The sequence below is a fragment of the Lepisosteus oculatus genome, chromosome 7 (assembly GCF_040954835.1).
Source record: "Lepisosteus oculatus isolate fLepOcu1 chromosome 7, fLepOcu1.hap2, whole genome shotgun sequence".
NCBI classification, from domain to species: Eukaryota; Metazoa; Chordata; class Actinopteri; order Semionotiformes; family Lepisosteidae; genus Lepisosteus; species Lepisosteus oculatus.
In genome coordinates this window covers 19655724-19669413 of record NC_090702.1, presented here as the reverse complement: position 1 = coordinate 19669413, position 13690 = coordinate 19655724, and the positions used below count along the sequence as shown (strand labels likewise).

At 35.8% G+C, this 13690-nt stretch overlaps 1 protein-coding gene across 2 annotated transcripts in view; it reads right to left on the bottom strand.

Moving 5' to 3' along the window:
- Window positions 1-7143: 7143 nt before the first annotated feature.
- The window catches only part of lin7a (lin-7 homolog A (C. elegans)), a 62995-nt gene continuing 56448 nt past the window's right edge, over window positions 7144-13690 (bottom strand). For both annotated transcript variants that reach the window (XM_015352916.2, XM_015352917.2), the window contains exon 6: window positions 7144-8298. In XM_015352916.2, coding sequence (XP_015208402.2) covers window positions 8274-8298 — 25 coding nt within the window. In that variant the 3' untranslated portion in view covers window positions 7144-8273. The remainder of the gene's footprint in view (window positions 8299-13690) is intronic.

Genomic DNA, 13690 nt, shown 5'->3' with positions numbered 1-13690 from the left:
GAAGGCAGAATAGGCAGGTTGACAGGCCTATGAGACTCACTGAGCTAGGGATGCTTGAGACAATACATCTTAGTCTGTGTTGATGTGGGTTGTAGGTGCTGGACACAAAGGTTATGTGGTAGTTCATTTGTCAGACTGAGTTTGTGAGAAAAAGGGTTGGACAGTAGAACCAACCTAACTGGACTGACTAGTGGCTTTGGCACCTGGAAGCCTGGCACACCAGTTGGCAAAGTAGCAGTGTACCTTCTCTCCACAGCTGAGAGAGGAGTCTAGATGGCACTGGTTGAGTCCTAAGTATTCCCTAAGCCTTACTGTGGCAGTGTTGGACAGTGTGAGTGGCAACAAACCAGCTGCTGCTGTGAGGGATGTGTGTCAGGGATGAAATGCTGGTTGTGGAAGTGTACCTGGCCAGACAGGATCAGCTGAAGTAGTTAGTGATAGAGAAGAGAGGGAAGAATATCTATAAGAAACTGGGCATCATGGAGCAAACAAGACTGTTATAGTACATGGTGACTAATACATTGCTGGATGCCTATATACAGTGCCCTCCAAAATTAAAGGACTTTCTAAAAAAGTACGATGTTTTGTTTTTAGATAATTCTATGCATGTATTTGACCAAATAAAAACAAACATATTTTGCATTCAACCTTGTGATTTCAAGCGACAAAGTATTTGGACACCTTCCCATTATAAAAAATTAATGGTGTAAATGCTTGTATGTGATGGCATTTTCTGGAAGTTGTTGTATTAGCATTTTCCTTGACAATTCTGATCATTTATCATCAGTTGCAGATCTTTTTCTTGGCTAGCCTGGCTCGGCTGATAGGTAGTTATTTTGTTGGTTTCTCTGTGTGTTAGCATATTCTGAATTAATCAGTATGTTTCTGCGATGATTCTGACAGTTTGTTTTTCTCAGTTTCAGAATTGTCTGCTTTATCAATGTTTGTTGGTGCTTATTTTGGTTTTTGAATACAGACTTCAAACACTGAAGTGAAAGTAAAAAGGATGAATAGAATGTTCACACATGTTTTATGAGTGCCTAATTACCCAACAACAAACAGCTGACCAACAAAAGACAGCTGTCAGCCCATTGTCTTAATTCTTCCTCTCTTCAAAAATAGAGGTTCAGCACTGTCACTTTGTTTAATGAACCCAAGAGGAGAGAACGTAATTGATATTAGAGCTTGTTAAAGTGGAATTTGTTATTTATCTTTTTATTTTTTTAATGTGAAAATTAGTGGTTTAACTGTCCCTATACTTTTGGAGGGCACTAAGAATTTCATAGTTTTGAAGAATCCAGGAGCCATTTTATCAATTTAAAACTTGTCAGAAGACAGAGTTTCGTTATTGTTTCTGTTATGATTCCCCAGGTTTATTTTCTCAGTGATTTTGTTTCAGGTTTTTAAATACCTGAATATCACCTCATGGCTTTTATCCAAGTGTCTTCTGTAAGACTAAGACCTGTTTGAATCAAACTTCTAAAGGAAGAATTCCATTGCTCAGTGGCAACAAAGCTGTCTCAGAAAAGAGGCTGTTACACCAGCAGGAGACTTATTAATGTAGTTAAAAAAAAACAAAAAAATAATAGAACTGAATTATAAACTTTGCCTTTGGGTTTTCATAGTACATTTCATTGATGTCTGGCAGAAGATGTATTTACTGTATATCATTTGCTTTTGTCTGCAGATTTCAAACCAAATGAAGGGAAGAAGAAATCTGCTGTCCAGTACAATCATGTGTCAAATCTCTTTCAAACCTAAACTTGCATTTTGACAGGTTAATTTTTCTAATGTGCATTTGCTCTGAAATACTTTGATTTTTCTCAAGAATATCCTCAAAAGGTTTAATAGATTTTAAATAAGAGATCATTTTATTTATTGCCCTTTTGAATTATATTGTAGTATTTATTTTTAGAAACATAGAACAACAGGGACACCCACTGATTTAAGCACAATATACAGTATAGAAATGTATATAGATGGAATAACTCTCAAAACACTTGTAATATTCTCTTTCTGTTCTCATTAAGTATACAGTGCAGTATATGGGAAAGACAAGGATTAACCAAACACTTTAAAATAAGAATACCAAGATTGTAATGTACTCACATACAGCTAAATAAAATTTCATTTAAAGCACAGTTTATGATATAAATGCTATAAGGGTGCCACAGTGGGTTGGCACTTGGCACTGTGGCCTCATAGCCCTTGGGTTGTGAAACACAGGCTTGGATGCTTTCTGTGTGGAGTCTGCATGTTCTCCCCATAGCATCTCTAATTTGTGCCCCATGAGAATGAATGTGTATGTCTGTGTACCCTATAATGCACTGATATCCCATCAAGGGTGTAGTCCTACCTTGAGAACTGTCAGGTTAGAATAATTCTCTAGGAACTATAATTTTTAAAGGACAACTGTATTTATGCTTGTATAGTTTAAGTAATATTAGGACATATTAAAATATACTCCACTATTTAACCTTAATCTATTCTGTATTTACAAATGAATGCATGTATTTTCTAAGTAATAAAACCTGTCAAATAATATGTTTTACTAAATAGAATTCAACAAAGTCATAATTACAATCCCAGGGATTTGAACAAAAGCACATGAAAAAGTAAGCCATGACACATAGTAGTTTTAGTTTGTGATTATCAAGGACAGAGAGCACTGAACCTTTTCAGCAACTAATCAGAAACCCGGTTAGCACAGTTTTGGAAAGAGTGAAAAGGAGTATGAAATGAATAGTGACACCGTTATATTTGGATTAATTTGCACAGGATAAATTAAAGATTGACAACTCTGGCTATGCCAGAGGAACATGTGTGATTGGGTGGATGTGTCACGGACGTCCAAAGGGACTAACCGTGGGGAGCAGGAGAGCAGAAAAAGACCCATATGCGTAGCGGCAAGACGGGAAAAAGGCCCAGGCTCATTAGTGCAAAGAGTTCAGGAATGCCGTATAGAAACCTATGCCCTCAGGGAGCGGACGTGGGGCGCCCTGGTACTAGGCGGGTCTCAGGACATCCGAACGTCAATGCTGAGCGAGGACAGAGTGCAAGACCCGGAAATATATAGCCCAAGGGAAAGAGAGGGACAGGAAGGACAGCAGACCGGAAACTAGGGACAGGACAGAGAAGGAGCGCCCTCTGGCTGCAGAGGGCGTGACAGATGCTAATTTAGGCAAGGGCTGAAAAAAGAAATTGGATTGTTTCAGTTTTCCATAGACATAAAACACGATTCTTATGTGGTGTGCTTTGGCATTGTTATTTAAGAAATCTAAGAATACAGCAGTAAGCGTTTGTAATCAGGTGACAAGGTGGTAGCACAGGAGTCATGAGAAGTGTCCTTATGCACACTGGTAGTTGGATCCCTGCTAACAGCTGCAGTGCTGCTGTCCTGTGCCTTCCTGAGGAAACATCTGGAAACCCTCCCATGGGATTTTCTTATTTGTTTAGAAATAACGGGATCCTGAGAGCACTCCTGTCACAGCAGACAACCAGTGAAGCCACCAGCGCTAGAAGGGACCGGCAGGACATTACAATAACAGGTAGCTTAGGGATGAAGATGCATATCGGGAAGTTACCTAGTGAGTTTATGGAAAGTATAGTTCCTGTAGTTAATGCAGTGTCTCTTAGCTGTACTAGCTAGTTTCTCCACCTGGTTCAATGTGATTTATGTTAACCTGTGTGTCCAGGTTGGAACCACTTACTAGCAACTGCTGTCTGTTGTTTGGAAGTGTTTAGACAGGGTTACACATTCATACATTTCTAGGATATGTGTCAGGTACTGTATCTTGTATTGCTTTGTTATAAGAATGTATGTTTTCTAAAAATACTTATCTGTATAAAATAAATGAAAAAGTGTACAGATGGGACTGGACTAATGTCAAAGTAACCTGATGCAGCTAGACACTTAGATATAGTTGATTCGAGAGATGCTGACAATGCCCCAGATGGTAATGTATTTGCATTTAAAGACTGATAAGTATGTGGTCATGTGGGTGAGGCAGTCAGATAATTTTATGAAATGAACAAAAAGGTTTATATTGCAGTGGCAGTGGGGTTGAAACACTGGAAAGTCTGAAAGTTATATATAGTGAGGTGGTGTTACGTGGGCATTAGGATTTGTCTTTCTACTGAACCTTCATTATAAACAGCCTTTAGAAAGTGTCTTCATCCTTGGAAACATTGCCATGCTTGTTCTCAGTAATGAGAAAATACAATATTTAGGTAAAATAACATGATACCCAGAAATGCTACAAAGTGAAAGATGTAAATATCAAGCTGTAAGCATCTTCAGGATCACATGACTCAGTTCTGTTTATGGCACAGCAAGTGTTTGCTTGTAAATGGTATTCACGTGTTCACCAAGAACTGTGCATTTGTTTACCAAACCCCATCTATTAAACAAATGCAGAAAGCTGCAATTAAAGTACAGATCTTAGGAATATATTTAGAAAAAATATGTATTATTGCGAGAACACATAAGCTATTGAGTTATATTTATCATGCTTCTAAAGAGAATAGCTAAATCAAAGATTCACTTGACATTTTGCCCCCAAATAAATGACAGTTTAGCTCATGACAAGAACCTTGGTTTTTAATGAGGCATTTCTAACCTCATGTTTTTTCTCACTGCTCCAGCTTGCAGTGTCAAAAGATAAAAACACCTCTTCGTATAGGAGCAAAAGTGAATTTAATTGCTTGTGAAGTACTTCCACGACTTCCAGTTCTTAACCTTAATAGATGGGGGTCAGTGATCCAATTACACTTGTAAAACAAAACTGCTAACACTTAGAGTAGCTGACTTAAATACACATTATTATATTTTAATACATACTGTACAGCATATCTCTATTTACAAACACATTTAAACAATTGCATAATGCTCAGCAGTGCTTCTTCAAAAATGAAAGTGAGGAAAAAATGGACTAAATAGGTGAGATTAATGTAGCAATATAAAAGGTCATTATTCGATGTCTGTGAACCAGACCCTACAGTACATTACAGGGGTATATTATTATAGTATTATTGAAACAGGATTCGTGTTACTGTAAAGAACATATTGTTCCATATCTTTATTTCTAAAAGGTGTTGCAGTTCATATATCCTAATTTTATTTATCAATCATTATACAATAGAAATCAAGCAATTGCATTTTCTATAATTTGCGTACCAAAAACTAAAACTAGTCTTCTTTAGTTCAGTAAACAATATAACTAGTTTTTTCATTGACTTTCAAGGTTCCAAGGACTTTCAAGGAATTCTAAAGCTGTTATTTTATTCAGATACAGTATTTTGAAAACTTTTAATTTTGAAAAAAATAATTTTCTTTCGTCAGGAATGTAAATGAAATTAATCATTTCCCAGGAAAACTGACCAAGGCATGAGAGTGACTGCTAAGAGAATAAACTCCTCTTTAATATTTGTAATCTTTGAGATGAACTGTACAGTATCTCTTTCACAGATGAACATTAAGTAGTTTTGATGGAGTTATTTTATTGCATACCTTAAAAAGCTTTTTCTATAGATTGGTAGATGGTCAAGAATTATGTGATTCACAACGCTGAAGCGCTCAAATTAAAAGTGATTTCAGTATCAACTAATGAAGTGAATAGATAACAAAATGTAGAAGTGCAGAACTGAGAAGCTATGAGAAACCGGCACATCCCACACGACTGTAATTAAAAAATAAATACTGTAGTGCATACTGTATGTATATTTTATGATGTATTCGTTGTAAACAGCATCTATTTGTCTATTGTGTGCTTTACATTTGAGTATTTGATTTTAGTTTTTCTTACAGAATTTCTAAGAACTGTTTAATTGACTTATGATTAAGTGGGTGCACATTTGCTTACCATCTGAGGTGTTCACAGTCAAGATGTTCCACAGTTTTTCAGTGTCTGTGGAACATATTCAACAGACTCTAAGAATATACTTCACCTGACACTTCAGCAAAATTGACACACTGTGTCATCATATTTCATCTTCTTGATCATTTTCATACCACACATTTTAGTGCATCTGAAAAGTCAAGTCACAACAACCTCTCACATCAGCGATTCAGGGAAACAGTCAACATCTATGGGCCAGAAGACCACACAAGGGCCCAATGCTCTCCACAGTTTGTGTGAAAAGGAGTAAGTTACACCTCAAGTGGATTATTGTGGAGTGTCCTATTTAGGGAGGTTTTGTGTAGACCATGCCTATGGATGTCAGTGTGTGCAGTGCATATGTGCAGATCAATATGCTAACTATTGTATACAACAGACCACTTGATATGGAGTTCCAAGAGTGAGAGAGTCTGGGAGCAGTGTTTAGTTCTACAGAATGCCTTCAGTATGGGATCTTACTTATTGCCCTCCCCTTAGGCTCCTCCTACTGTGACAATTTTCTGGCAGGTCAAAACACATCCTTATCCTGCTTGTGGAACAATGGTTTTCTTGTGAGACCAAAATGTGACAGTTGTGCCATGGATGCCCTGCTCACCAGACGTGAGACCAAAGAACAGGCACATGCTTTACCGGGGTCTGAGATGAGAATGGGACAGAATCCCACAAGGCAATATCTGCAACAGGGTGCAAAGCATGATGTTGATCAACCCTCTCAAGGATAAGCTTTTTGTCATTTTCCTGATAACTTGTTGCAATTTAAAGTGATCTTTATTTTGATGCTCATTATAAAAACCCACTGTATCAATGTTACTTGTTAATGTTATAAAGTAATATGTGGAACATTTTTTTTCTTCAAAGTTTTCAAGCAATCCAGTTAAAAAACGTTTTGATCTATCCCTTGAACTGTATCCAGCATATAGGACATGAGCTCTGTGTCTAATTTATCTTCTGAATGCACTTTGCTACAAATAATTTGTAAGCTACAGTAAAAGAACTTTATATTATATGTTTTACAGTATGAATATACACATATGTACAGTATACGTGTTATGTATAAGCTATAAGTAATGGGACTTTAAATAAAAAATGTCAAAAACTTTAACAAGATGATCTTAAGCTTAATGCATAAAGAGTGAATCTCTCAGCCTATTCAAGCTCATTTTATATTTTTAATACATTTATAAATGTGCTTCTTAAATAGGAATGTTGGAATATATTTATATACATTGAAACACAGAAAAAGCTATAAAAATCTGGCAAGCTTTATTACCTTACTTTTCTACACTAAACTCTCAAAGCATTATTTTATATTTATAGAACATTCCTCAAAATTTCAACAACAAAAGGTAATGTGGATCAATGTTTCAAAAAGAAGGGCAATATTTCAACAATGTCATGTTACATATTTTTTCAAATGTCAGAAGTTCTTTTTTTCCTTGTTCTGAGCACATTTCATTGATAGGACTGGAAGAATAGACTTTCTAATCTGGAGCAGTCATGGACAAAACCTGACAAACTCTTTGCAAAATGTAACAATTTCACAGATGTGGTGAACAATAAATCAGGCTCATGTGTAATAGCAACAAAAACTGTTAAAAAGAAAATCAGCAATATAAATTACTGCCTATACAAATAAAAGTCACACTTACATTTCTGATTTATAAAACAGATAAACACTTGTATGTCACATGTTCTACAGAGCATATTCTTGTTTTTCCATGATATTATAGTTGACTTTTATTGATTAACAAAGCAGTAATCCATATATTTCTTGCTAGATAGAATTAGGTCTGCAGGTTTAGATATAAAATCTAATTTTGTCAATTATACAAACACATGCTACATCATTTAAGAAACAGTTGCATTTATCCACGTTGGAAACAAAATTTAGACACAAGAGGTGACGTCTATTTATATATTTTCAGACATCAACATCAAAAAATGTTCTCAAAAAATAAATACTGTATATATATAAATCCTGGCAAAAACAGTTTTGTTACTTTTAATTAGAAACAGGAACTAAGAAATATCACAACCCTATACAAAATGGAGTATAGTTTGTTGAAAAGGCTGGTAACTCCATCTGTTAAACAGTTCAAATTAATCTTTGAAGTCAAAGCAGGTTATCTGAATTCCCATACTGCTTTGTCTGGCATTTACAGTATAATGTATATATATATATTAACGGGTGATTCAAAAAGCACCATTTTAAACATTTTAGGTAAGTGGCATACATTTTCCATTTCACAACTGAAAAACTACGGTTACACAGTAGGTGAATGAAATAGACTCCTACGCAACTATCTTCTAGTTGGTATTTTCACTGAATCTGCTGCTTACGCTGAAGAAACTGCATCATTGGTTGTTGAATGTCTTCTAGGTTTTCTTCTTGTGAAAAAAGCTGCAAAGAGAAAACAAAAGACAATCTGAGAGCAACATATTTCTACATGAGATATTTCTATGCCATTAAAATGTCTGCAATATGTAATTTTCTTTCTTCTCTTTTATATCATAAATGAAACAAACTAAACTGGCTGATTAAAGAGCAAACAACTCATTTTAAAGCAATTTAAATCTGCTGATGTTTACAGTTTTCAGAACAATATACAGTAGAATCATTATTTGTGTTTTTAACAAAAGTTATTTTATTTTTGTTAAGCTTTATTTTGTTTATCTTTGACTCCATTTTACACTTAATACTTTTGATCCACAGGTTCTAACCTCTACTAAGACTACACTGTAGGAATATTAAGATTATGAACTTGTTATGGGGGCATGACATTAATCAGAATTTTTCAACTCAAACTAGACATATTCTTCAGATGTTTCACTTTTCTCCTCTGTCTTTGAAAGTTTCCATACCTGCGTGAGATTTAAAGAAGAAATGAGAAAAATGTTGTCAAAGATGTACTGAAATTTCATTCTCTGTTATTTTTTCCTACTGCCATACTATTGTTTTTCCTTTAGCACCATATACAGTATAATTGCTCATTCCTATTCCCGAATAAAGCCTTTAAAAGGTGTTTTTGCTCCTTAAAAATAAAATGTAACATCAGGAGAACAAGGCTAAATACCTAGCTGTTCTCAAAGAAGAATTAAAAAAAACGTTTCTTCTGTGTTATCTTTATCTTTCTGAAAATGAAGAATAAATGCCCACATTAATTTCTATTGATTTCAGAACAGACTAAGCTCTTAGAAGGTCCCATAACTTCAAAGGAAGTGAAGGCTGGTTGATTCATGCAAAAGTAGAAATTTGATACATTTTCATTCTGGAGACTAGTTCTTTAATTCTTTAGCTCTTCTTTCATTTAAGTCCTTCTTAAAAAGGTAAAAACATGTTAGAAAACTCAAGCCACACGTCATTACTTAACCCACTGTCAAGTGAAGAATACATTATACACAATGGCCAGACTTTTCAAAAAGACTCTTTGCTTACTATAGCTTGATGCTTCATCAGCTGGCTTCCAGTGCAGTGTTTTCTTTAGAAGAAGTAAAGGCCTTTGATTAGCTAGCATGGCCATCAACAATCTTTAGGTTGTACCTAAATATTTTGGCTTTGACCATTCATTTGTCCAAATGATCATATGGCATATATTCAGACTGTGTTAGTTATGCTCCTCAAGTTCACTTTCAGCACAAATGTGTTAAGGATACCTATTATCAGCTCTATTGCTTGTCCAATCATTAGAACCAATAGCTGAGGCTATTAGACAGCATGCCAGTATTGCTCCCATTGATAGGATTTCCAACATAATACATTGCTTTACGCTTTATTTTGCTTCAGTCTCATATTTCCACCTCAGTTCCCAATTTCGTGGAATAATGTAATAGCTTTGGAAAATATAGAGCTTCTGGATACAAAATAATGTAGTTGAAATCAGTGTTTATGCCTCTGATCCTGCCACTAGAACGGCTTCTATTCCAACCATGTGCCCGTACAGTCACAAGCCTCAGGTTTCACCTGTTTAACCATTAATATCTCCTCTAATTTTCATCAAATTCACAAAAAGAATGTCTGAGTTTCTGAATAAAATCAAAATTTACCCAGTTAGATGATCCTCTTCATGGGTTATAATATATGTACAAGATCTCCATTATAAAAATGAATTCACTACCTTGTGTTATGTTTTATATTTTCCATCTCACTTTCACTACAATACTTAAAAATGACTATAAATTAATTCCATCATACATACAGTAGATCTATCTGGGGGAAAGCAGCTGGGAGTTCAGTTGGCAATCTTACAATGCCCCAGAAGTACCTTATGAGTTTTTAAAATTAATTTTAAATAAAAATATTACATCTGGGCTTTTCAGCTGTAATAATTCATCTAGGACAGGTTTATTCTAAATCATACTAGGCTCGTGGGTCTTAATTAAGCAAGCATTAATTAAACCAATTAGGCACCAGGATCTTTCATTAAATTGCCTCAGTAGCAGGTACTAGAGGACAAGTTTTATCTCCATAGAACTTTTTTTCTCATCTCTAAAACTGCTCTGAGTCATCTTTATATGGGAAACGGTATGATTGTCCAAAATTCCTGCTGCTCAATGCAGCCAAGAGCAACCAGACTGCTTGGCACTATTACAGGTTAGACAAATGTTGTTGTTTTTTTACATAATCTGTTTGATATGTCCTTACATTTCCCCTTGTTTGCTTTTTTTGCCAGCTGGCTGTTGTCTGTTGTCCTATTAAAACCCAATAAGAATTTGTCCAAAAAGGAAATAACTCAGAGAGTAACACACTTTTCCACAGATATACCCAGACAAAAGTCTGTCTGTCTGTGGATGGAAACTGGAGCAACCAGAGGAAACAGACACAGGGAGAACAAACACACAGATAGCATCCCAGATCCAGAACTGAACCTAGGCTCAAGCGTCTGTGAGGCAGCAATGGTAACCACTGCACCATCGTATTACGTCTTTACATCTTTATCAAAATCAGAGGTCTGTAAATGAATGCTAACAAAAATCTTGACTTTTCTAAAGCCACTTAATCATCTGTATCTCTATGGTGTCCTATTATTATACATACTGTAAAGACTCATTTTGTCTTTTTAAACCATGGAATGTTAGCTAATTAATTTTCTCTTCAGTTGCACCTGCTGTTGCCACAGAAAAAAATGTTAATTTTGATTGCAAATAAAATTAAACAAAAAAATGATTTCCACTCCTGGCAAGCCAACATGAAGGACCTGTCATGTTTAATTTTAGGACACGTATGATCTTAATGCAGTACATATTGTGATGAGCTCCCTGGGTGCTAAGTAATATACCTGTACATGTGTCATTTGGCTCATGATGACTTGGCCGTGATTCCTGGTAGGACCTCTAGTCACTAATTTTCAATACAGATCTTTGAATAGTAAAACAGATTTCTTGTTAGTGCTTATAATGTAAATAATGATCCAACACAAGAAACAGACACGAACTGGAATTGCTACTGAGGTGCTCAGAATAATTTGCAAACTTAATAGCTGTGAGATGTAAATAAGTGGAACACTATTGCAGAATTACCAGTTTGTATTGTTGCAGTTTGGGGATGGATGAATGTTTAAATTTGCCTTTCTTTTAAGTAACAACCCATTCTAAAAAAAATAATTCAGGTGGGTAGCTGCATCAGCATGCATAGGTTGCAAAGGAGCAAGTAATAGGTTTATTCCATGCTGAAAAGAGAAGAAAGAAAACACAACGTTTCAGCTGTGGAGCCTTCTTCATAGCTGAAGAAGGTCCAGGGCTGAAACGTTGTTTTCTTCTTCGCTTTTCAGTATGGAATAAACCTATTACTTGTTCTTAAAAAAAATAAAAATGGCAGGCTTGAAGAATGCCTACTGTAAATTGTCTTTATTGGATCAGCTCACTGAAGCAGAAACAATGGGTAAATATCCAGGTGACCACACAATCTTCAACTCAAAATAAACTAATTCTGAGTTCAATTAGTAAATCAACAAACATAGAACACACATACAGAAATAAAAGCGAGGATAACAAGCACACACACACACAGGTACGGAAACAGTAAGACAGGAGAAACCTGGAAAAAGAAGCAATTGCACCGCAAGTCAGTTTCCTCTTTCAGCTCACTAAGAGACCAGAATCTGTCAAGGTAATTTGACACTTAAAAGGAAGGTACTTTAAGGAAGAGAGTATTTTGACAATAATGATTTCTGGATTTCCTAGTTGTGAAATCCATATGTTCCTATTTAGTTAGAATTCATTTCACAGAGATTTACGTAGGTGTGAGAAGCAGCACAGTGTTGCAGAGGTTAGCATCGCTGCCTTATGGGTCTGTTGCTCTAGGTTCAGTTCCTAGGGTACTATCTGCATGGAGTCCAGTTTTTCCCTTTACTCTCCCTCAGGATCCTAACCTCCTCTTGGTAACTCTCCTTGCTGCAGATGCAAGAGACCTAAGTCTTGTACTCTGCAATGTTCTACAGCCAGTGGGTTACGTAGTTGATAGTGTTTGGCCAGAGGTTGGGATTAGAAATCTGACAATCTCCGACAATCTGACATGATAACCGTTGCCTCCAGCTCTCATACCAGTCTTTCAGTTTTGAATCTTCCTAAGACTTGTGCAGTACTTGCTGCTCTACAGGTCTTCACCCTGAGGTCGATGACAAGTGTTGGGCTTCACTCTGCTGACAGGCTGGAAAATCAACTCTCCTCCAGTGTTAGGAATTTCTCTGTTTTCTTAATAATAATAACTACTTATGAGTTATTTGTGTTTTATTTTCCCCTTGGATGTACAAATAATCTTGTGCATTTTCTCCACATAAAGAATCACATCTTGGGCAGTAGAAACTATTTTAAATACAACCATAAATAAAACATTTCTTCACTGACATATTAATAAATGTTGTAATGTTTCAAATGTATCTCATCTCTCTACCACAGCATTTTTTTATTTCTGAAGGCAAATTGCAGTAGTATGATTGCATAATCTCAGGTTTTTTAAAGTATTATTAAAGCATTCAATAAGATCTTTTTTGGCATAAATGCAGATGATTGATGGCTAGGTAAGAAAATTATATATTTCTGCTATGATCACGGAGTGTTCATGATAAAAGAGTTTAATATTCCTTTAAGCAGGAGAGAATGGATTCACTCCGCAATGTTCTCTAACAATTCTCTGTACAAATCAATAACCCCCATTTGAATATCTGTACCTACTTTAGAGAACATAAAGATGTTGTAGAGATAAAATCTGAAACAGAGTTATCTCTATAACTACAATAGTTACAACACAACAGTAATGTTCAGGCCAATGGGCCATCTGATTCTCCACTCAATATCTTGCTCTGTTGCATCTCAGGGCTGCAGCCAACCACTCAAGAATATAATTAGACTGCCATTGTAGAAGATGCCTTGAAAACATCTAATTCAGAAGAAGCTAAGATTTGTCATCTTATTCTGTCAATGCTTTACATTTTTTACATCAGTTTGAAAACAAATATATTCATTCCATTGCTGCTAGCTCTTAATATTTTCTCATCATTTTCCTCCAGTATGACACCTACTGTACTTCTTCATGCTCTTCGTGGGCAACCTACTGTACTTCTGCAATCACCCAGTTTCATGTATTTGTCCTTACCTACTGTCAAGACCTACACTCTCCCTTGTAAACGCCATGACATTCCCAAACCCACTCTTTCACGATCTCATTCCTAATCGAACCCATCACATTCTCGCATGCACCAGATTCAACAAAATCTCACTCCGGGACCAATTATCCAACCACGACCCTTTCCCTTCAGTATTTAAAGTTCCCTCACTCACCAACCCACGTTCACTAT